Source organism: Humulus lupulus, chromosome 8, assembly GCF_963169125.1.
Source record: "Humulus lupulus chromosome 8, drHumLupu1.1, whole genome shotgun sequence".
Taxonomy (NCBI): domain Eukaryota; kingdom Viridiplantae; phylum Streptophyta; class Magnoliopsida; order Rosales; family Cannabaceae; genus Humulus; species Humulus lupulus.
Window position 1 is genome coordinate 166,597,076 of NC_084800.1, and position 25,530 is coordinate 166,622,605.

At 36.6% G+C, this 25,530-nt stretch overlaps 1 protein-coding gene across 3 annotated transcripts; it reads left to right on the forward strand.

Annotated features, from left to right (window-relative positions):
- The first annotated feature begins 649 nt into the window (after nucleotides 1-649).
- Nucleotides 650-23,723, forward strand: LOC133798632 (uncharacterized). 3 transcript variants are annotated; one of them, XM_062237037.1, is made up of 25 exons: nucleotides 650-827; nucleotides 997-1,161; nucleotides 1,313-1,422; nucleotides 1,725-1,797; nucleotides 2,029-2,090; nucleotides 2,814-2,955; nucleotides 3,870-4,082; nucleotides 4,206-4,272; nucleotides 5,352-5,751; nucleotides 6,446-6,593; nucleotides 6,716-6,876; nucleotides 7,591-7,690; nucleotides 8,155-8,229; nucleotides 8,328-8,462; nucleotides 8,755-8,844; nucleotides 10,012-10,194; nucleotides 10,278-10,382; nucleotides 20,916-21,074; nucleotides 21,496-21,540; nucleotides 21,682-21,903; nucleotides 22,326-22,432; nucleotides 22,526-22,582; nucleotides 22,666-22,744; nucleotides 22,824-23,079; nucleotides 23,181-23,723. In XM_062237037.1, exons 2-24 carry the CDS (start codon nucleotides 1,021-1,023, stop codon nucleotides 22,983-22,985), a joined length of 3,036 nt encoding a protein of 1,011 aa, XP_062093021.1. In that variant the 5' UTR covers nucleotides 650-827; nucleotides 997-1,020; the 3' UTR covers nucleotides 22,986-23,079; nucleotides 23,181-23,723. The 3 variants fall into 3 exon arrangements, with proteins under 3 accessions (XP_062093021.1, XP_062093020.1, XP_062093023.1); XM_062237036.1 differs by having other exon boundaries at nucleotides 23,216-23,723; XM_062237039.1 differs by having other exon boundaries at nucleotides 651-827; nucleotides 22,672-22,744; nucleotides 23,216-23,723.
- The last annotated feature ends 1,807 nt before the right edge of the window (nucleotides 23,724-25,530 follow it).

The window sequence follows — 25,530 nt, forward strand, 5'->3', positions numbered from 1 at the left end:
CGTTAACTCTAGAGGATGTCATGAGTGCTCTTAGATCAAGAGATGCTGAACTCACTTGGGAAAAGGTTGTAGAGGTACGTTTTTATTCATTATGAGTTTTGGGGTTTTGGGAAACGCTGAGAGAGAACTTGTAAGGGTTGTGAGAGAGAATTTTGAAAATTCTTGGAGTTGTTTTTTCTTTAAGAACTTACATATAAAAGTTTTCTCTTCTCTTCACACAAGTGTTTCCCCACTGGTGACTTGTATAAACTAATCCATTGTTAGCTGAACTAGTATGAATTCTGATTGTTTTTTTTCTTTTACTTATTTTTTGTTTGTTGATTAAAATATTGTTGTTTGAGTTTGAATATAGCTTGTTTTGATTTCTCTGTTGTGTATATACAAGGATATTTCTAAAAATAAAAAACAATTTACCATATTGTTTCCATTGCGAGGTCATTTAATACACAACTCTATTTTCGTCCCCAGTTCCCCTCTGCATGATGTGGCAGGGCCAATACTCTATGATAATAATAATAGTAATAATAATAGTAATAATAATAAGTGTTTGTATTACACATAAGATTAGACATTAAAAAACACAATTTTCTTTAAATATATAGACAATATATTTTTTTTGAAGGAAAATATATAAACATTTATATTTATAAATGCATAATCTCTAAGGCCCAGTTCAAGGACTTAAACTTTTAGGGCATTTTTTTATTTTTATTAATTTTTTCTTCTGATGCTAGAAAACAAGTTTTGGAGACAAAGAAGCTGTGTTATTTCTCAGCTTTCATTCTTTTTCCCGGAAGATTCTTGATCGGAACCTCTCATCTTCTCAGGTCGGTCGATTTTTTGTTTGTTTGTTTTATCTCTACTTATTCTACTGTTGATTTTTCTGTGCTAAGATTATTTTTGGCTATGGCGATGATATTCTTATTCTGCTTAGCTACAATGATTATTCGTGATTTTGAATTGTTTTAAAATGTGATATTATTCGCCTTCTGGCAGCACTGATTCGAAAGCTCGCTTGTAATGGCGCTGTCGGAATCGGACCTCCCAGCGATATACTCGTTCTTGACCAACTCATTGAGTGGCGACGAAAGCGTCCGCAAGCCAGCAGAGGAGGCTCTCGCTCAGTGCGAGGCTAGGCCTGGCTTCTGCTCTTGTCTCATGGTGAGTACTCTCTCTTTTCTTTTTGAATTTTTTTCTTCATTAGACCGGGTACTGTTTGGTCCATTTTTTATGTTGTTTGGTAATAAAGCCAAAGGATATATTTTTATTCTAATTACTTTTAGTTTGATTGAATTTCTGTACTGTAATGTAGGAGATTATTAGTGCCAAGCATTTGGCCCCTCAGGTGGACGTTCGATTGATGGCTTCACTGTATTTCAAGAATAGTATTAATCGCTACTGGAGGAAAAGACGTGATTCTTCGTGAGACATTGTTCATTATTGTTCTTTTGGTTTTTGATATTAGAAACATATGGTGAAATTGGTAGATTTTAGAGCACAGGAATTCACATTGTGTGAGTTTGGATACTTGTATCAGCTCATTTGATTGAAAAGTACTTTAATTTCATATATAAGGCAATCCATTTATGCGAGTATGTGATTTAGTAAAAGCATTGTAGTATCTGCGTTTTTTCATGTGTGTGGGCAGGATATGTTTTTATCAAGGTAAATAATTTATTTTTATCACATCTATAGTGGCATCTAATGAGAACATATTGCTTCAGGGGAATCAGCAACGAGGAGAAAGTACATCTGAGGCAAAAACTGGTATCCCATTTAAGAGAAGAAAACTATCAGGTGTTTGTTGCCCTTACTTCTTTTTTTTACAAATGGAACATGGTCTCTTTCTCTCTCTCTAAATATATGTATATAAATCTATCTATCTCATCATATATCGTTCGAGATTCATCATCCTAGCCCGAGTTCTAACTCTTCATATGAGATTTTCTTTTATATATTTATTTTTGAGGTGACATTATTTTAGTGAAAGAATCCACTTTTACTATGCTCTTTATATGTCTGATACAGATAGCTCTCACGTTGGCTGTGCTCATCTCAAAAATTGCTCGAATTGATTATCCAGTAGAATGGTGAGTTTTTTTCCCTTCTAGGTCTGTATTTGTTGTTCTTCTTGTAACTATGATGTTTGTCGACTCGAAACTATGCTGTTTCAATAAAAATGCCTGCTTTCATAAAGACTACGATATATAATTTTATGATATGTATTTGTAGTTTTCTCTCCTATTCCCATTTAATAGGGTAGACTGGTTGGGTCACACAATGTCGCGTAGAGTTTGCGGCTTTCTTTACAAGAAAATTTAATTTACATCTCTGCAATTTCGATCTGAGTTTGTGATGCCCAAGATTTGTTAGGAGTTTTATGGTTAACTGAATGGACATGATTTGTCTAAGAATTTTGAGCTGATGAGAAATTATATCTGTTTAGTTCAATTAAATTTGCAATAGGACAGTGTTTGCAATAATGTTAAATTTTTAGTTGCGCTTTGGCTATCTGGTATAGAAGATCTTATTTGTGTTTTGGTGTTTCTGCGGGGTTTCCTATTCCCCACTTGTGCTTGCATTATTTTCAATAATTAGTACTAGTCTCTTTTCTTATGAAAACTTATTAATCTATTTTAATTTTTCACTAATATGATTTTGATTATATGTGTTGAACTTTCTATGCATGGAAGCTACAAGTTTATATAGCATGTTGTATATAGGAATTGTGTGATCAGTTTTCTCATTTTGTAAGCATTCATGTAATATATGATATCGTATTGATCTATTGGATGTGATGAATTATTATACAGGCCAGATCTCTTTTCAGTTTTAGCACAACAACTTCAGTCAGCAGATGTTCTCTCTTCTCACAGAATCTTTTTGATCCTCTTTCGAACCTTGAAAGAATTGTCCACTAAGCGGCTAATGGATGGACAAAGGACCTTTGCACAGGTAAAGAGTACTGGTGTTGCTCTCTTTTTTCCCATCACCATAAGATTAGATCCTTATTCTTTCAGGTGACTATATTTTTTAACCATTTGACTGACTTTACATGTATGTGATGTCACTGACCATGGTAGTAGATTTTCTGGGCCTGTAATCTTATTTGACCTCCTGCTGCTCCTCTCTAACCAAACTTGGGTTCTCACATTTGGCGCTGAACTTTTTTTTGAAAAAAAAACGAATTCAATGTATTAAATTAGAATAAGGTCCAAATAAAATCTTCTTAAGGGTATATTTTTAAGAGAATCATGTAGTTAGTCATATGTAGGGGCATATGGGACTTGATCATTGAACGGAATAGTTGTATTGTATCCTAAAAGGGTGGCAGAGGTGATTGAAAATAAGTAGTGATGTTTCTTTTTTTGCTGGCGGTTGATCATTTTATGGTGGAGAATATTGTTTTCAAACCAAACGAGTTTGGTGGTTTGGGAGTTGGAAACATTTAAAATGTAACAATGCGTTGATTATAAAATGGCACTCCAATGCAATGAGCTGTAATTTCATCTTTAGAATTATACATACCCCAAATTGGCATTGCAATTTCATCTTAGAATTATATATACCCCCCACCGTGTTTATACAAATTGGCATTGCAATTTCATCTTAGAATTATACATACCCCACCATGTTTATGTTACATGCTTTATAAGAATTACAATTGAAGATCAATTTTTAGTTTTTAGCATTATCTAATTGCCAAAGACTTTAAAATGTGAATTATACCAAATACCCAGTAAGAGGAGAGGAGTACTGGTGAAGCAGAGATTTTCATGGTTCTTATTTTCTACTTTGACTTTAATTTTCATATAGGGCTAAAAATTTATATTTTTTAGTTTTACATCTGATGATGTGTTTTTTGGCAGATATCATCCCATTTCTTTGATTATAGTTGGCAGCTTTGGCAATGTGATGTGCAGACCATATTACATGGTTTCTCTACGCTTTCCCAGGGTTCAAATGCTCTAGAGCAGCATCAAGAGGAGCTTTATCTTATATGTGAGCGATGGCTGTTATGCTTAAAGATCATAAGACAATTAGTAATTTCTGGATATCCAAGTGATGCAAAAAGTGTGCAAGTAATTAATTTCTCCTCCAGTTCTCTTTTTCATATTGTTAGTGCTTTGTACGTTTAACAGTTTAATGGACGACTCTTCCAGTACGACTGTAAAGTTTGATTGTAAATTTCTGTCTGTTTTTAGGAGGTTAGACCAGTCAAGGAAGTTTCTCCTGTGATCTTGAATGCTGTTCAATCATTTCTTCCATACTGTAAGATATTGATTATTTTTTATACGAGTGATTAGCTGTTATCATTATTTGATACATATTATAAAACTGTTGTCGAACATATTGTCTTTCTCCACAAGAAACTAAGTAAATGTACATTAATATGGACCACGTTAAGCAGTCTTTGGTTTTAGGGTTGGAAATTACTTGGGAAAATGTTGAAGAAATATTAACACTGCTTTTCTATGGGATATAATTTGGTACTTGTCTTCTTTCTGGTGGTTTTCCTTATAAGACTATAAAGCTGTACATTTCTTTTTGCTTCGAATGAGTGTTTTCTATTTTAAGATTTGTCATTTCTTGAATTTTGTACTATCAATTGTTTGTAAGATTATGTGCTTTTGATAGGAAACAAAAGTTCACCCTAGAGGGATAGCTCAAATGGTCAGACATGTTTACTATAGGGTGAACTTTTGTTTGAGGTTCGAGTCCCTCTGGGTATCTACATAGCAATTATTACTATAGTTTCTGGCCCCCAAATATTAAAGAGTTAGGCGAGGATCCTAGTTTCATGAAAAAGAAAAAGAAATTTGGAAAGTAAATTTCTTAAATGAAAAAAATTGGATTAGAAAGGAAAGATGACAAGGTAACCTTTCATTTTTTTAAATGACCCATCAAAGACTAGCAATTTTCTATGCCCCTCTCTATTAATGTTGTAACAGCACTTTAAGACTCACTGTTTCCTTTTTGTTTTTGATTTATATATTTTTTTTGCCTGCTCTTTGTGTCTTCATTATATTAGAAGAATCTGATATCCAAGATGGGTGGGGTAAAGGCTGAGGTTTGAGTCTCTCTTGTGTACCTACTTAGCATTATTGTAGGGTTGGGTGGGGAACTTACTTTAGAAAAAAGAAATTAGATGGATTGAAGATATATAAGTTGTAAATTAAATTTGTTGCGACTAATATTACAGAGTTATAAGTTTATGATTGGAGGCCTTAGTGGAAAATATATTTCATTGATTATATTTATGCAGTGCTTTAGCTAAAAGGAAGGATTGGATTTATGATTGTTAATTTGATTCTAAACAGCTGCTTGTTCTTCCATGCATTTTTTGGCAGATTCAACTTTTCAGAAGGGACCCGCTAAATTTTGGGACTTTATAAAGAGAGCATGCATTAAATTGATGAAGGTTTTAATTAAAATTCAAGAAATTCATCCTTTTTCGTTCAGCGATAAAAGTGTTCTTCCACTTGTCATGGTTTTCTGTTTAAATAAGATAACAGATCCCGAGCCAGATGCATTATCATTTGAGCAATTTTTGATACAATGTATGGTAATGGTGAAAAGTGTGTTGGAATGTAAAGAATACAAGCGAAGTCTTACAGGTCGGGTAGTGGAAGAAAATGGAGTAACACTAGAGCAGATGAAGAAAAACATATCCAATGCTGTTAATGGTGTCCTAACTTCCCTCATGCCAAGTGATCGTATACTACTCTTATGTAATGTGTTAATAAGAAGGTAATAGTGCTCTGACCTTTGCTTCAGTCTGTTTCATGCTATGGCCTGATCCAGTTTAACTTGTAAAGTTTGTGATGTGCATGAACAAAAATCATCCTGATTATTTATAATAGCTTCTGTTTTTACATGCATGTGTTCTCTTTTGAAGTTGTGCTTTACTATGTTAATTTATAAGTTTGTGACTATTCGAAGGAATGGTCCAAATGTGATATTTCTTGGTATCCCTTGGGAAATGTTAGGTATGTAAGAAGTCACTGAGTGCTTTGTCATCAACATTTATTTGTGAGCCATCTGGGCAATTCTGAGAGGGAACCTTTCATCCAGGCTTAAAAAGTTTATATAGTTTTTTTTTTTTTTTTCACATGCATCATCATTTTTTCTCTTTTGAGGGGAACCTTTCTCCTTGACATCTATTCAGTTGTCTAGTCCTCCCTGACATATGAATTTTTTTTTTTGTTAACCAAACAGACTATACTGCAGTATCAGAATTAGGTTACAATGCAGGGTTGTCTACAATGATATTATTGAGGTTACTAATAGCATTTAATGTGCTGTAAAATCATTTTTCAGAATTTGTTCTTAGTTTTCTGATTACCTTAAGCATTTGTTGAGAAAGTACAATGGCTATGATTGTTGCAGACAAGCAATTTGAACAATATTGTTTCATTTAAATTGTCAACTTATATTTCTACAGGTACTTTGTTTTAACACCTCATGATTTGGAGGAGTTGTACCACAACCCTGAATCATTTCATCACGAGCAGGATATGATTCAGTGGACGGAGAAATTGAGGCCTTGTGCTGAGGCTTTGTACATTGTTTTGTTTCATAACCATAGCGAGGTTGGTGGTTTTTATTGTTATGTAATAACCCAAAATGTTTTCTGCTGAATAAATAACTTACTTTTTCTTTTGGCTTGAGTAAATAATTATCTACTTATTTGATTTAGATTTCTACCTTTTAGCTTTTAGGTCCTCTTGTGGTTTCAATTCTTCAAGAAGCAATGAATGGTTGCCCAACATCAGTTACTGAAATCACTCCAGGGCTTCTTCTGAAAGATGCTGCTTATGCTGCTGCTGCATATGTTTATTATGAGCTTTCAAATTACATGACCTTTAAAGATTGGTCTGTCAATTCTTTACTTCGCTATCTATATTGTGAACTAACTAGTTTATCCTTCTAAATTAAAATTCATGAATTATTGCTGCATTTAAATTGGTGCGTTGATTACCCGTGAGGGGTAGGTTGAGTGGTTAGGCTCATGATTTGCTTCCATGAGATCTGTAGTTTGATTCTTCTCTATAGCAAAATGTTCGAGTTTTCTGCCTATTAGGGTTTATCAAGAGGAACCAGTACTAAAAAAAGTGTGCTGACTGGTTAAACTTAATAACCTGATAGAATTGATATCTGGTCTAGTGTGTTAATTAGGCGGGGTTCGGGTGGGGAAAGGGTGTGTGTAGCATGATGCATTTTAATGTTAGCCCCAATTTTATGCATACAGTTTTGATGAAAATAGTGCATACGGTTGGTACACTATTGTTGAAGGATTGTAATATTTTGTTCTAAACATGTTAAAGTGCCTGAATTCGCCCCATCTGATAGCGTCAATTGTTTTGATGAATAATAGTGCCAGAAATGGTTATGATAACTTGACTTGTTCACACTTCTAAAGGCTAGGTTCAAAGCAATAGTTGTGATTTAGCTAGAGAGTTGGTTTGTACGGTCGGTTGTCTGTTTAAGTTAGTTTTAGTTTGACATATCTATTTATTTCAGGCTCTAATATCTTCTTGGGTTTGTTATATTTACATGATTTTGTCTTCTTAATGTGTAAATTTGCAGGTTTAATGGTGCATTATCACTTGATCTCTCAAATGATCATCCAAATATGCGTATCATCCATCGGAAAGTCGCAATTATATTGGGACAATGGGTTTCTGAGGTGATAGATTTATTTGATTTTTCCTATTTTAAAAGTATTATGGTTTCGAAGGAGCTGTACAAGCATATAGAAGTTTATTCTCAATATATGTCAAGTGGTGGCAGATGCAAAGATTTTTTTCAGTTGCAATGTTTCTTGCTTCATTGCTGCTAATTGCATGCTCACATTTAAGATATTTAACTGTGTTTCTGGTCAGTAAACTAGGAGAATTTTTTTTTTTGTTTGTATAATTGTGCTACTGTACTCTATTTGCAGAAGCCGTGGAATGGATAAATATTTATGTGTGTGTATGTATATATATTAGTGGAGTTTTTTCATTTACTCCAGATAAAAAGATGCAAGTTAAGATGAATTTTCCACCTCATGTGTTTTTGTCCTTGTATGCGTTTTTTCCCATTGGATTTATTTCTTGTAATACCTTTGACATGATATTAGAGTATAATGTGTTTGGTTTTTTTTGGCAGATTAAAGATGACACTAAAAGACCAGTATACTATGCTTTGATCAAATTGCTACAAGACAAAGACCTCTCTGTTAGAGTATGGTGCATAGGGCATTATTCTCAAACATGCTCATTTTTTCCAAAGTGTATTACCTACATAGTTCAACTTCTAAGCTTGTGCTTTATTGGCTTTAGTTGGCAGCCTGTAGGTCGTTGTGTCTGCATATTGAAGATGCTAACTTTTTAGAGGGAGCATTCACTGATCTTCTTCCCGTGTGTTGGGATTCATGTTTCAAGTTGGTCGAGGAGGTCCAAGAATTTGATTCAAAGGTAAATATAGCTGCTGTTGCACAATGATACTATGAGTTCTATATTAATTATTTTTATATTTCTTGACCTCTTCCTACAATAAGCTTTGCAGCTTTTACCTTAAACCTTGAGGTTTTAGTTTTAATATTGTACATTATATTTTTTGTTGAATAATGGATATTCCTGCCAAACCCTAAATGTTTGGGAGAGGAAAACTTGGACGTATGCATTTGAATTATGCAAAAGCAAGATATCATGTAATTTGCAATGAGAATTTAATCTCACGATAGCTTTTTTGTTTCATTATTTCCAGGTACAGGTTTTGAATTTGATCTCCATTCTGACAGGTCATGTCAAGGAAATTATTCCATTTGCAAACAAATTGGTGCTATTTTTCCAAAAGGTAACTAATCAAAATTTGCCAGCAGTCCTAATTTTCTAATTGCTGATAATGTACTAATTTTATTTTATGCTGTTTGATATGATAGAAATAATTATTTACTGAAATTACAAGTTATATTCTAGACATGTGATTTGTTTTTAAAATTAAGGGCAAAATAGAAATATTGTATTACACTTGTTTCAAAAAGTTCTCACCCCTTCTCTGGAGAAAGAAAAATTGCCGGTCTCACCTTTCTTTTCTCTTCCACTCTTTTCTCTCCAACCAAACTGCCCATTTTACTCTTTATGTCTGCTTTTCCCTTTACTTCCTCTTTACCGACCGTTGGATAAAAAAACATATCTCATAAACTAGTACATACTTTTTTTTAGCAATTTACATATGCAGTGTAATCCTTGGCACTTAATTTCCTATTCTATCTGAAATGAGAAACTTGCTTTGTTTTCACTGTGATGTTTCTACCTTGGCTAACCCCTATCTGGGACTAAGGGCAAACTGTTCCTTGTATATATGTAACTTGAGGCTAACTCAAGTTGTAAGTGACTGCGTGTGTGAGTGGTGAGAGGTTCAAATTCTTGTAAATGCCTCTTATATACATGTATATACATATATATATCTTGAATTATAGTGTCAGGCTTGACATTGTAAATCCAACTGACTGCTTGAGAGCATCCAAGTTTACTTTTTGTGACTTTGTCTTGTACGTTCTTTATAAGTTCATTTCGTGGTTAGAGCCTATAGCATCACAAAATTTGTTCTACAAATAATTCACCATGGATTTAGATGTTGAGGTTTAAAGAGATTTGGGAGAGGATGATAAATCATTTTATGATGGACTGAGGTTCAAAGCACCCTGCAATTGATAATTAAATTGAAGATACCAGTGGCGAATTAATAAGGATTTTATTCTGCATTGTTCAATACCGTGGAATATATGTTTCTTCTCTGATTGCTTGGATTAGTTGAGTTTTTTCACATCGGTTTCCTGACCATAGTTATCTTGCTCAATATCACAATTTGGCTAGTTGTGAAGGGTTTTTAAAGTTACAGGATTATGGTTGATTTTTTGTTCATTCTTTGGGTCAAATGGTTTGTTTCCAAATTGTTCCTTGAGAGGACATGCCAAGCTTCTCTCACTTTCTGATTTTTTTGTTTTGTTTTTGTTCTAAGTTTTGGGAGGAGTCTTCTGGTGAAAGCCTTCTGCAGATTCAACTTCTAGTTGCTCTCAAGAACTTTGTTGTTGCACTAGGCTATCAATCGCCTTGTTGTTACAATATGCTACTGCCCATTCTGCAGAAGGGAATTGATATAAATAACCCAGATGAGCTCAATCTTCTGGAGGACAGCATGCTGGTTAGCTACCATTTAATTTTATCCTTGAATGATCTTCTATTTGTATTCTATTGCACCAATATATTGTTAGCTTATTTGTGCAGTTATGGGAAGCCACACTTTGTTATGCTCCTTCAATGGTGCCTCAACTTTTAGCATGCTTCCCTTGCCTAGTGGACATCATTGAAAGGAGTTTTGACCACTTGCAGGTAAGATATGTTTTTTTGGCTTTCTTATGAGTATATCTGAATGTCAATTTGCAACTTTTGTTTGATTAGGCTATGTATATTCATTAATGTGTGAACTACATAACGATGGTGTAATGGGTTAAATGACCAGGCAATGATAATGCAGTGTACTAAACTTAAAAATTTAACCGAAATAAGTTGGATATCATTGTGAATGACCAAACAAAAAGAATGATTATCTTAATGGTATAATGGATTGGACATAAAAGTTTCTTCACATTGCCAAATACAATGCTAGAATCATTTTTTTTTCATCTCATTCTTATTCTCTTTAACATGGTATAAATCAATTTTCTTTTATCCTCATGGTAGATCTTCATGGATTTTTGTATTGATAAATTCCATTTTGTATTTTCCGAACATTTTTTTTTAAGTGATCACCCATCAACAACATGAAAGATTGCGTCACTATCTTGATGTATTACCTGTTTTAGAACCATGACCACCATATCCTCAAAACACTTATTTATTTTTTTAATAAACCAAGCTTCTCATGATAGATCTTGGATATTGATAACACATAGGTGATAGAGGGAGATATATATATATATATATATATGGGTATTCAAAATCAATAGCACATACCCTAAGAACGACAATTAAAAATCAGATAGAAGTTGAAGTATATTATTGAATGAAAAGACAGACAACCCTTTGGGTACTCCAGAGACCAAAACTCTCCCCAGAGTAATTGCTCAATTCATTACACTCATCAAGATCCCTTTCATTATATATACCACTCTATTCCAACTCTTTGACTACTCCTATTACAATGACCAATACACCCCTCTATACTTAAATGCTATCACTATTTGAGGTCTCATTGCCAACCACACGACATTCACCTTGTTCTCAAGTCGAAGGACAATGGAAAGAGTTCCAAAATACCATTGCTTTGCTCATCCTCTGTTAAATAGTCACTCAAGCACGGTAGTTCCAAGTCTCCTCTGTCAATTCCCATCTTAGCATACAATACAAATCTCTTCTTAAGTGTACTTCCAAGCTCATTAGCAAACCAAATCACATGAGAAGTAATATCAATCCCATGATTCATCTTCTCCACATCTTTATTTGCATTCAAGCTAGCATGATTTCCATTTTTCAAATTGCATTCACCAAGTGATAAATCAAGTGACCTACCCTCATCCACACCTATTTTTCTATTTCCATCTGTATCTTCCTCCACTAAGCCCCCAAAATCTTGTGGCAGCTTCTCAAGCTTTGTTGATTGCTGTCCATTTAGCTTTACCTCACGTGGATGCACCATGGACTAGACAACATATCCAGAGTCTGAAACTCCATAATAGAGTCCATCCGTAACAAATGCCAAAGCGTTCATTGGTTGGGATCTAGCAACAAACGATAAACCAAACCAGCTAACATCCAAAAGTTTTGAATTTGTGGTGGATAAGCTAGATTTAACACCAAACCCAAGGAATAATAGAATGGCTAGGCTTTGTCCCGTCACTAAGTCAATCTATAGAGTTTTGTACATCACCCGACCAAATTGTTCATAATTTCATTGGGAATAACCAATGGCAAGAAGCATTTGACTAGCAAGTGCCAAAGCAATAGTAAGTAGAGACATTGTCAACCAAACTTTAGTGCAAATTTGATAACTAGCCATATTTATGGCATCTTCTCAAGTTGCCATGGATGTAGCTAGTGTTATATAGGTGGGAGCCCTGCTATGGTTTTATCAACAAGAAGACCACTAATAAATTCTAGTCTTGGTTACAATGAAAGCTCCTCAAGAACACTTGGATAAAGAAATCTTTCTTCTACAACAATTCCTGCCTACCATTTTCATAGTGTCGTCCCTCAAAATATCCTTCAAAGAATGGACCAAGTTCAACACCAATCTCAGACCTGTCAAAACAATCCATGACGGGTACCATTCTGTTCGCATCTTTCCATTTCTCATCTCTAGTCGCATGATTCCCTCTTCCTTTGTCTAAAATTCAGCTATGTAATCGTATCGACTTCCTTTGTATGACGACCAGTCTTAGGAATCGAGCTCCATTGCCTCCTTTCATCACATCGTTCCCCAACCCAGCAATGATTGCTGCTGCTGGAATCTTGATCACCACCGTGACTTGTGAAGTTGTGACCGAGACCAATGAGCCCATCTTTTCCTTCCACCATGGGTGGAGCTAGTGTGTGGGAGAGATAAGAACCCCTAGGTTATCGAAAGTACACTCAGGTATTTAGAGTAGAGGTTTTCCTCTTGTTGGGCTAAATAGAGATGACACATGGGTCTGAAAGCTTTGCTCCAAACATTTGACCTAGTACTTGGGCTCATCAGGTTGGGCTTTAGATCGTAATCATGAAATCTCTAATGGGTTTCATGGGTCCTAATACTCTCAAATTGACAAGTCGATGTCCCTTACCTTTCGAGCACCTCCATCCATCTCGGGTGAGTCCAACATCACTTCCAATGGAGGTTCATTGTGGAGCTGATAAGCCTCCCATACGTTTTGTCTATAATAGGAGAAAAACCTATGCAATCTAGATGAACAAAATTACTTCGTATTTTTTGTATTCATTGTATTCAGTTTGTTATTTCAATTTCGTATCCAGCTGGCAACTTATTATGAGTTTAAGGGCTGAGTTGTCTTGTTCTTAGCGGATCCTAGTTGGCATTACTTAGTTCCAAATAATGTCTATATATATGGGAAGGGTCTTTCTGTAAAGGGTAGCTAGGGATTGAGAAGAGTTGACTCTTTAGGGGAGATCAATCCTCTTGAAAGATTGGGATAGGAGAGAACAAGCCTCTCAGAAGCTTGTATTTGTTCAGTTGCTAATTGTTTCAATAAAAGACTGAGGGAATTTTTTCCAGATTTCATTGTTGAAAGTTCGAGAGTTTAATTCTTACTAAGAAAAGACTATCAATTTTGGTGTGGTGAGTTGCGAACATGGGACCCAAGAAGGCAATTGAGCAGTTAGAAACTTCAGCCAGCCTTGAGAAGGAGATGGAAGCCATGAAATTGGAGATGGCTACAGTGAAAGAATCTATTCGAGAAGTGGGTAGGCAGATGCAACAACAGCTGCAACAACTTCAGAGTTTCATGGAGAATCAAGAAAGATCAAGAAAGGCTCAAAACTTAGAAGGAAGTAGGGGAAAAGGGACGAAAGTCAAGAACTCTAATGAAGGAGCATCCAAGGACAACGGTAGTGGGTCTTGGGCAACACCCGAACAAGTGGGACGAAGGGACAGTCACGGGGCCAAAGATTTTAACTCAGGAAGAACCCAGATCTTTGGCCATCAACGATAGGAGCATCGATTGAGGAAACTAAAAATGCCGAAATTTGATGGAGAGAACCCAGATGGTTGGATTATGCAAGCAGAAAGGTATTTTTCTTGCTACAATTATGATGAAAGTGAAAAGATTGAAGCGCCTTCATTTCATTATCTGGTGATGCAGTGCTATGGTATCAATATGTGAGTAAAAAAGAAGGCTATATTGAGTTGGGAAGAGATGAAGAGGCTTGTGCTGAAGCTTTTCAGATTTACACAAATGGGATCCCTTTATGATCAATTTCTATCAATTAAACAAGAAGGATCAGTGAGTGATTACAAGAAGAACTTCATCAAGTTATTCGCCCCACTTGATAACATAGCTCCAGAGGTATAACTTGGAACATTTATCAATGGATTAGCACCATCAATCATGGCTGAATTAAGGGTATTAGGTATTTGAAATGTTGACGAAGCAAGGGAGACTGCCCAGGATATTGAAGAAAAGGTGAGGACTGCAAGTTCTTTGCACCAAAAAACAGAGGGATTTAGGCGCACGATCTACCAAGGACCCAGCTTCAGTATTGGCCCAACAAATTTTCGGAATATCACCACTCAGACCCAAGGGGAGATCAAGCGGTTAATCGAGGAACAAATCCAATAAAAGAGAGAAAAAGGGCTATGTTTTCACTGTGACGACAAATGAGTTCTAGACCACCAATGCAAGCAAAAAGAACTCGACATCTTGATGGTACTCGAGGAGATTGATGATGCACCATCTAGCAGGAGTCCGAAGAGCAAGGCGAAGAAGCACCTGAGTTGGACTCTATCGAAGTAAACAAGGTTGTAGAGATTTCTCTGTACTCATTAGCAGGATTGTCTTCCAATAAAACCATGAAGCTAAAAGGACAAATTGGGACCCGTGAGGTAATCATCCTTATCGACCCCGGGGCTACGCATAATTTCATTTCTAAGGACTTGGTATCACAACTAAAAATTCCTATTACTTCGACTAGAGCTTATGGCGTGACGATGGGAAATGGCGACTCAATGAAGAATGAAGGGGTGTGCAAGGATGTCCACTTCCAAGGGTGGATGTTTGAGACGATTTCTTACCAATGAAATTGGGAAGTGCAGATGTGATCTTGGGTTTACAATGGCTGGCAACATTCGTCGTGAAACACAGATTAGAAATTCCAAACCATGGAGTTTCGAATTAGGAATCGGCAGGCCACAATAAGAGGTGATCTGACTCTTGGTAGGAGCTTAGTCTCCTTATAAACCATGTACAAGACATTATTAGCAGAGAAGAATGGATTTTTGGTGGAGCTGAATATGGTAGAAAATAGACAGCCAAGAAGAGGGTCCTCCATTTTTACAAGGTATCTTGCTCAAACACGGCTCCCTTTTCGCACAACCAGAAGGGCTGCCACCTCGACAACACCATGAGCATGCCATCTCTCTTCAGTCCGGAACAGCCCCAATAAGTGTGCGGTCTTTTCGATACCCTCATTATCAAAAGCTGAAGTGGAGAAGCTAATACAATAGATGCTCACTATTGGAATCATGCAACAACCCCTTTTCAAGCCCCATACTTTTGGTAAAGGAAATGGAAGACTCGTGGCGCTTTTGCATCGATTATAGAGATCTCAACCGCGCCACTATACTAGATAAGTACCCGATACCCGTCATTTACGAGTTATTAGATGAACTTAATGGTGCCTTGATTTCTTCTAAACTTGACCTCAAATTAGGTCATCATCAAATTTGTGTGAAGGAGAATGTACACAAGACAACATTTCGGACCCACGATAGCCACTTTGAGCTTTTGGTCATGCCTTTTTGTTTGACAAACGCCCTTGCCACTTTTCAGTCGCTAATGAATGATATCTTTCGATCATATCTACAGAAGTATATTTTGGTGTTTTTTGATGACATCCTCGTCTGCAACATATCTGAAATGGAACATTTGGACAAAGTTTTCAGCATCCTTTCACAACACCAACTCTATGTTAATAAGAAGAAATGTGCTTTTGGGAAGACGGAGATTTCTTACTTGGGGCATATCATTTCTCAAAAAGTAGTGGCTGCTGACCCAGAAAAGATTCAAGCCATGGTGGAATGGCCCACGCCTACAACACTCAAACACCTTATGGGATTTCTTGGCCTAACAGGGTACTACAGAAAATTCGTTGCAAATTATGCAAGGATTGCACAACCACTCATGGACCAGCTATGAAAAGACCAATTTGGATGGAATTCAGCTGCTGAAGACGCCTACCAAGCCCTCAAAACAGCCATGATTTCGGTCCCAATCCTCACCTTGCCTTATTTTTCAAAACCTTTTGTTGTAGAGACAGATGCATCAGGTTTTGGCTTAGGGGAGTCCTTCTACAAGACCGACGGCCTATTGCTTATTTCAGTCAAACTTTGGGACAGCAAGCAAGGAAGAAATTGATTTTTGAGAAGGAATTAATGGCTATAGTTTATGCAGTAGCTAAATGGAGACCTTACTTAATGGGCAGAAAGTTTATGGTTCGGACTGACCAACAAAGCTTAAAATATTTGCTAGAACAAAGGGTAATAGGGTCTGAGTATCAAAAGTGGGTATCCAAGTTGATGGGCCTCAACTTCGATATTGATTATAAGTGTGGCACAAGCAACTGGGTGGCAGATGCACTATCGCGACAACCAAATAAAGAGCTCCAGCAATTAGTAGTAGCTGTTGAATGGAATTTTATGGCCGAGTTAGAGAAAGAAGTGGCTGCCGATCCCTTGTTGGTAAAGATTACAAGTGATATTCAGCAGGGACAGCCACACCATGGGTTTACGCTACATCAAGGTGTGCTCTACTACAAAAACAGGTTAGATATTCCAAAGAAATCAAGCCTCATCAGTCAGATTTTGATGGAATTCCATTACACTCCCATGGGGGGACATGCAGGCGAGTTGAAGACATAAAAGGGTACAGGCAGAGTTGTTTTGGGAAGTATGAGGACTGATGTACAGAATTTTGTGAGATATTGTGCCATATGTCAGCAAAATAAATACCTCACTACCACCCCAGCTGGCCTACTACAGCCAATACCTCTCCCAGCTTAAGTATGGAACGATATTACTATGGATTTCATAGAGGGATTGCCAAAGCCCGAAGAGTGGGATACAATCTTAGCAGTGGTGGATCGGTTATCCAAGTAAGCCCATTTTTTGAATCTAAGGCACCCTTTCACAACCACCACAGTTGCAGAAATCTTCATGAAGGAAATAGTAAGATTACATGGCCTTCCTCACTCCATATCTGACATGGACTGAATCTTTCTTAGTAATTTTTGGAAGCAATTATTCACACTCCAAGGCACCCAACTTAAAAGGAGCACGACCTACCACCTTCAAACGGATGGCCAATCCGAGGTCCTTTATAGATGCTTAGAGACCTATTTAAGGTGTTCACATATGAGAACCCCAAGAAATGGTCCAAATGGCTAGCTTGGTCCGAATTCTGGTACAACACTTATTACCACTCCTCTCTCAAATGCACTCCTTTCAAAGCTCTTTATGGCCGAGGCCCTCCACCATTGTTGCCATATTGACAAGGGACTACTGTAGTATCGGCTGTAGATGAATTGTTGGAATCACGGGATGCCATTCTAGACGACCTTCGGATGCATTTGCTGAGGGCCCAACAACAAATGCAAAAACAAGCTAACTCTAAGCGACACCATGAAGAATATCATGTTGGCAACCAAATATTCCTCAAACTACGTCCATACTGCTAGAATTCTTTAGCCAAGCGCACCAATGAGAAGTTGACAGCAAGTTATTTCAGGCCCTATCCCATTACTCAACACATTGGCCAAGTCGCTTACAAGCTCCAGCTGCCTGACCATGCAACCATACAACCCGTCTTCCGTGTGTCACAGCTTCGGCGAGCCATCAGGGCGGCATTCCTCGCCCACAATCCCACCTCATCTCACATCGGACTTGGAGCTAAAAGTGGAGACTGAAGACGTCTTGCAACATTGACCTAAAGCTTCAGATTCTTCCATTACTAAGGTCCTTATTAAATGGTAATCACTGCTCGATTTTGAGGCCGCTTGGGAGGACTTTAACACTATTAATGAGCAGTTCCCTACATTCCACCTAGAGGACAGGCTGAAGATTATTGGGGGGCTAATGATAAGCCCCCCATACGTTTTGTCTATAATAGGAGAAAAGCCTAAGTAATCTAGAAGAGCAAAATTACTTTGTATTTTTTGTATTCATTGTATTCAGTTTGTTATTTCAATTTTGTATTTAGCTGGCAACTTATTATGAGTCTAAGGACGGGGGAGAAGGGGTGGATTGGGATTTTCGTTTCAGAAGGCCTCTTTTCGATAGGGAAGTAATTTCTTTGATTGAGCTTCTAAGGGTTTTGGAGTTTGTTAAGTTACCGTCAATTTTGGACGATAGGAGGGTTTGGGAGGCCGATCCCAGCGAGTTGTTCTCTTGCAAGTCCGCTTTTCAGAAGCTAAATTTTATTGATGTTCGAGCGGATGTGTTGTGGGCAAGGATCTTGTGGAAAAGTCAAGTCCCTTCAAAAATAAAGGTTTTCAGCTGGTTATTGTGTTTGGAGAAACTTAGTGTTAATGATGTTCTACAGCGTCGTCGTCCGTATCTATGCCTCTCTCCTAGCTGGTATGTTTGTTGTAAAAAGGCGGCTGAATCTGTATCTCATTTATTTTTGTTTTGCGATTTGGCACAGTCAATTTGGTCAAAGGTGTGGGCTGAATTTGGGGTGAGCTGGTGCCATCCTTCTTCTTGCTCCCAGTTGTTATGCTCTGGTTTAATGGGGAATAAACGTTTGAATAAGCTGTGGAGGGCCACAATTTTAGCTACCTTTTGGGCAATTTGGTTAGAACGGAATGGCAGAATCTTTGACGAAAAGACTAGCCTCCCTTTAATCATTTGGGAGAGAATTAAGTTTTGGGTGGCTACTTGGGTGTATCGCACAAAGGGCTTTGAGGGTTTATCCTTTTTGGATCTCTCCAGAGAGTGGAAGAGTTTTTTGATAGTGTAGTCTGGGCTGTAGGGGGTGTATTATTTTCTTGTTTGTACCAAGGTTTTCCTCCGCCATAAGCGAGGTTTATTAATTTATTTGAGGGGGGGTCGGGACTAGTGCCTGGTCTCTATCTCCTTTTTTCAAAAAAAAAAGTTTAAGGGCTGAGTTGTCTTGTTCTTAGAGGATCCTAGTTGGCATTACTTAGTTCTAAATAATGTCCATATATATGGGAAGGGTCTTTCTGTAAAGGGTAGTAGCTAGGGATTGAGAAGAGTTGACTCTTTAGGAGAGACCAATCCTCTTGAAAGATTGGGATAGGAGAGAACAAGGCTCCTTGAAGCTTGCATTTGTTCAGTTGCTAATTGTTTAAATAAAAGGCTGTGAGGGAATTTTTTCCAGATTTCATTGTTGAAACTTTGAGAGTTTAATTCTTACTAAGAAAAGACTATCGGGAGCAACTACAATTTCAGCCACTTGTAGATCCTTGTGAATGGCTGCTGGAATAGGTTCTCTTGAGTTGTGTGAATTTGTAGAGACAATTGATTGTTCACATGAGTTCAAGGAAAATTATCTCAATAACCTTGGTCAAAGATCTGTATCATGACCACCAGATTTGGTTGCACTTCTCCACAATCTGCCCGATGCCAGTGAGCACTTTCAGTAATGGTCTGCCCATGATCTTTTCCTTGTAAGATCAGGTTGATTGGTAAAGAACAGAATTGCTTTTGCACTAATGTTTGGAGTTCTACCCAAGTAAGCATAGGCCTTGATCTATCCTCCTATACCAAGTGAGTGCTTCTTCAATAGTAGATTAAGTTGTTATAGCAATCTACTTTGCCTCTGTTGTTTGCTGTGTGGAAAAGTACTATCAATCTCCATAATCCAATCATCAGCGTTCCCACATTCAAGTCTTGGCATTGTCCCGGTAAAGATCACATTGGAAGCATTCCATCGCCTTCAAAGATTGTCATGCTCTTGATATACTCCTCTTGAGCTCCTCAAATCTATATCACATACACTTAAAACATACAATAAGAAAACAAAGAAATCGAAATATATTATTAAATGAAAAGACAATGACAACACCACTGCTGAATTCATTGCACTCATCATGGTCTCTCTCATTCTCCCTACCCTCCTATATATACTACTCTATTCCAACTCATCCAATACCTCAGCTACAATGACCCATATACCCCTCTTTTACTAATATCCGTGGTCTATCATTTTTGTAATGACCCAAAAATGAGAATTTCAAGAATCAGGATACGGAATCCTCAAGAGAAGCATTCAAACTAGCAGGAAAAACAACTAATCACTGCTAAACAAAGTTTTATTTATTTATTAATTTTCCAGCCAAGATTTATGAAAGCAGAAAACCCTTAAATTCTTTTGCCTCTGATGCCCAAAGAGAAGCTAGAAATTAACTTTTTTTCCACAAACATGCTGCTGCTAACATTTTTCTAATGCATAGTCTATTATATCATCCTGGATTAGATTGCATTATTAAACTGTCACCGTGCTTCTCATGTGCTTAACATTCACTTTTAGCTGCTACTTATATAGGATTAGGGTTACTTGGAACCCTGGCAGCTTTCCTGAGTATACCAGTAACCAATGTAAGAAGAACTCAGTATGTAACTATCAATTTTGATCATGTAGTTGTAGGAATGTTGACAGTTTCTATGGGGTTCTTTGTGCATTTATCAAGATTCTTGGAATTTTCAATAGAACTTGGCCCCAAGTTGGTAATAACACCCTTGGCAACACTCATTCAGCACAGCTCTAGTTTTTTGTTCTTTTCTCACATCCAGAGTAGTGCTCATGGTTTATATGGGGGAGAAATGTTTATGAAGCTATGAATTATTTGGATTCTCTTAGCTTATCTGTCTAATTCATCTTAGATGGTATTCTATTTCCTCCCTTGGTTCTACATCAATAAATAGTGTCTTATTGCTGTCTAAATGCGGCATTCCTGTTCCCACGAAAGATTCTTTTATTCCGGAAATACCCCAAATCCAAAAAAATAATAATAAGAATAATTGTAACTAGTACTCAAACACAGAAGTTAGTGAAGTCGAAGTGATTGTTGATCTGTTATTTATTTAGTTTTAAAGTTGATGGTATATTTTATATCCTTCATCATTGGTTATTGCTTCTGCTTGTGTATGTTTTTTTTTATTATTTGTCCTAAATGTTGACCAAAAGTTGGTTCCAGGTTAGCGTCAATATCATTGAGGATTACATCATTTTGGGTGGAATGGAATTTCTAAGTATGCATGCTGCCAGTATTGCCAAACTTCTTGATTTGATTGTTGGAAATGTCAATGACAAAGGATTGCTTTCAACCCTTCCAGTCATTGACACTCTGATACAGGTACTTTCCAAATATTCAAGGGAAATAGATAGTAAAATAGTTGGATGCTTTGAAGAATGACTTTGTTTCATCTCTTTGAATTTTTTTATTAATAATTAAAAAAGAAAAGGCAAAAGAAATTTTTTTAGTATAAAAAGAAAAAACATGATTCTAAATCAAATTAAGTAGAAGAGATTTTTTATTTTTTAATTTTGGAAAAGAGAAAAGAAATCTCTCAAGATTGGGCTGTGGCCTTGCTCTTTATTGTATATTTGGATGATCCCTTGCCAATGTCTCCCCTCGTGTATATTATTTTTCAGTTGGTGTTTTTCTTTAGTATTTAAAACAAATATTATTTTGTCGACATGACTCAAGTCATAATACTCACAACAATTGACCTCAAGTAATTCAGTCCACTCTTACTCATGTTGCTATTGTGCAGTGCTTCCCAATGGAAGTTCCTCCCTTGATCAGCAGCACTTTGCGAGTAAGTTTATTTATTTATATATATAATTATTATCATTATATTTTTTTAGATTTATTGTATTACTAATTTTAAGTATTTTTTAGTATATTTTGACTTTTCAAGGCCTTTCCTCAGTATGGTATTTTTGTTGAATGTTTCTAGAAATTAATCGTTATATGTCTGAGTGGAGGAGATGAATACGATCCATCTAAGACTGCCGTCAAAGCATCTTCCGCTGCCATCTTGGCAAGAATACTGGTTACAAATACCAATTATCTAGGTCAGTTGACTGCAGAACCATCGCTTTCTTTGCTTCTTCACAATTCAGGTGTCTCAACAGAAGAAAATGTTCTTCTTGGCCTTGTTGACATATGGCTCGATAAGGTTAGCAAAGCACTTTTCTTTACATTGACACTGATTGTGAGTGTTGGAATTTCTTTACTTTTTTGTTTTGTTTTGTTTTTGTTTTTCAGAAACTACTATCCCTAGATTTAGCTGTAAAGATGGTTATTAACTTGGGAGTTGAAATAAGTTTTGTTAATTAGAGATGCTCTTGCTTCAAGTGAAGAACAAAATTGGTGTAATCTTTGTGTAAATTTGGTGTCTCATGCACTTTCTTTTTGATGCTTCATTGGCTCTTGCTTCAAGTGAAGAACAAAATTGGTGTAATCTTTGTGTAAATTTGGTGTCTCATGCACTTTCTTTTTGGTGCTTCATTGGCTTTATGAAGATTGTGTTTTATTTATGGAGATCTCACTGCTCTAGTTTCTTTTTCTTCATTGCTCAAATTTTCGCTTGGTTCATAGGTCGATAATGTATCTGCCATCCAGAGGAAGACATATGGCCTGGCCCTGTCAACATTTCTGAAACTTGGATTGCCTAAAATTCTAGAGAAACTTGATCTAATCTTGAGGTATGAGTTTGACAGTAAAAAATTGATCGCTTAAGTTATAAATCTGTTCTCTAACGATGCGTGTGTGTATGTGTGCGTGTTTATTATATACAGTGTGTGTACTAGTGTAATCTTGGGTGGCAATGACGACACGGCTGAAGAGGAGTCCAGGTTAGATCTTTTACTAGTATACCTTAGGCATGTGTGCTTGTGAATTCTGTTTGTAAATTATTGAAGTTTTTATTTTTCACAAGTGGCAGTGGTGACAATATGGGCTCCAGCAGGCCTCCTGGAGAGGGTATCATTCCAAGTAAAGAGTTCCGGAGAAGACAGGTAGATTACCTGACAACGCTGTAATTGGAAAATTTGTTTCTGGTGAATAGTTTGATGGATTTGTCGTACCATGTTTCAGATAAAAAATTCAGATCCTATTTACCAGTTGTCTCTTGAGGCCTCGGTGAGAGAGAATCTTCAAACTTGTGCAGCCCATTATGGAGAATCTTTCAATTCAGCCATTGGTAGCATGCACCCTGCTGCATTTGCACAATTAAAGCAGGCATTGAAGATGCCATAGCTGGGTAAAGAGTGTTTTCTTCAAATTCTTTTTTGGTCGCAGATTTAGGCACCCTTCTGTATGTTCCGCTGCTCCAAAAGTTGGGAGATATAGGGTGAGTTTTTCATTCGTGTCAGAACTAAGCTCAACTAAGAAAAATGTGGAAAGAAAGGGTAGTTAAAATTATTCTGTCAAGTGATCTCTTTCTTAATGCAGTAGCATTGAATGCGTGATATTCTTCTCTCTCCCAGGCAAATTTGAAGTTTGAGGCTTTCTGGATGGGTGGTTTCCTACATTCTTTTTTTCTTTTCCTTGTAATTGCTCTGGCTGGTTTTTGCTTCTAGTTAATATAACTTGAATCTCATTTGTATATGACCAAGAACTCTGTAAATAGGTTGCCAGTCTTTTTGTCATAGTATACAAGGTGAGGTGTGCACAGAGGATTGCGGCATAGAGTTCAACTGGAAACAAATTATACTAAAATTTTACAGGAATGAGAATTGGAATGGCTAGTGATGTGGTTCACCGACTGTGCTTCTTGAGTTTTAATCTTTTGTAAAGTCATGCGGCATAGTTCCTTTTTCGTGTTCATTTTCAAATGTTTCGTCTGTTTAATTTATTACTGAGATTTCGTGGTGGTGTTGTAATGATGAAAAAATTCACGCTGAAGATTCATGTTTGGTGGTTGGAGTCTTCTAACTTAATCCAGAACATGTATTTTAGTTTTCTGAAGTTTTACAATTTTAAATCTTAATATTTTTTAAAAAAAAAAAGTTTGGGGGATTTGTTTATCATTTTGCACTATTTATTAGATGGCATCATATTCCTGGGTACAAGTGAAGATTTTGATCTTAATTTTTTTTTTTTGATGATCTTCCTAAATTTGATTAGGTAAAGAAACACACATTGTTTGTTTGTTTTTCTTGAAGTTTTGTTTGCACTTACTCGAAAACTATAGAACTTCAATGGTTTGCAACGAAGGGGAAAAAAAGAAATACGTGGATGTATTGGCGAAAACGAATGTCTCGCGAGAAAAGTTGAAAGTTGAAGAAATTGACACAAGGATATATAATGAATATGGGATATCATGAATTTATTATTTTTAGTTAATTTTCAATGTAAATTGATCAAACTTTTATTTATATTAATTAGGAAGGGTATAATTTGTAATTTGATTTGGTATATATAATCAATATGAACATATTAATGATCAATTCCGAGTACATTGATTTCTAATCTTGACAACAACAACCCACTATAGGCAACACCACATAACTATGGTGGTGTTAGCCCCTCATCAGGCTATGAGCGTGTAGGTGCGTGCAGATAGGGGTGCGCGCGCGTGTATGGGCGAACGACTTGGGTCATAGGGAAACACTCGACCAAATTAATATTTTCTGGGTAAAACATGGTTGAAAAGGATCCTATTGGGGTCTATGATAAGAGGTTAAAAAGACTTGAACATTCTAGTTTGGGAAGGTTTCCAAAAATGGAAATATGTCTCCCAAGCATAAATTATATAAGTTCTTGCTAGGGGGTTAAATCTCTAGAATTCTCCTTAGGGGTTGTAATGCCTCAAAATTCCTAATGTGGTTTAATAGATTGATTAGTAGACCGAGAGGGCCATAACTGTTTAATTATGCCATTAAATGATTATATGCATGTTTATGTGAATTATATTATAATATGATGTTAAATGCATGCATGTGGGTCCACATTTGATTACAGGGGTATTTTGGTAATTTGGCCCGTTGATGGCATATTTGTATATTTTGGTGCATGCTTGTGATTAATTGTTGATGCCACATTATAATGTGGATTTGTTCGAGCTATTCGGCATGAGACGATCTCTGAATATAAACCATCGGTTTGGTCATAATAGGTTTAAGCTCGGGGCTTGGGGTGAGTCTCGGGGTATTTCGGTGATTAGAGCGTTACTGGGAATTAAAGGGTAACTGGATAAGAATAATTGGTATTTGGGAATATTGAGAATAGCGGGAATTGGAGAGCGTTAATTATGATTAACGAGATAGGTTGAAAATGGTGGTTTTACCCTTGGGAGTCTTTAGAAGCTTTTAAATTACCTAGGGGCAAAATAGTCATTTCACCCCTAGGATTTATATGACCTTGGTAACCTGTAGAAAGAATAGAGTAAAATAGAGCCAAGCTTCTTCCCTCACGTTCATCATCTCTCATTTATCTTCCTTGGAGTTCTCGATCCCAAATTGAAGAATTAAGCTAGGAAATCAAAGCTTGGAGGTGATAGACTTAGCTCAACCATTGAAGAGGACTTAGATTCAAGCTTAAGGTAAGGTTCTAGTCCTATTTTATAGTGTTTTGCCCTGTTTTTGAGCTGGTTTTAAAGTTTGGAGTTTTGATAATTGAATGGGGAATTTGAGGAAGTTTTGATTGGTGTAAAGCTTGGGTTTTGATGGTTATATGGTGGATAAGTTGTGGTAATAATTGGTGGCATTGCTTAGTGATATTGGGAGAGTTTTTATAAGGTTTTCAAATATGTTTAAAGGAGAAAAACAAATGTTTTTGGATGAATTTTGGGTGGGGCCGC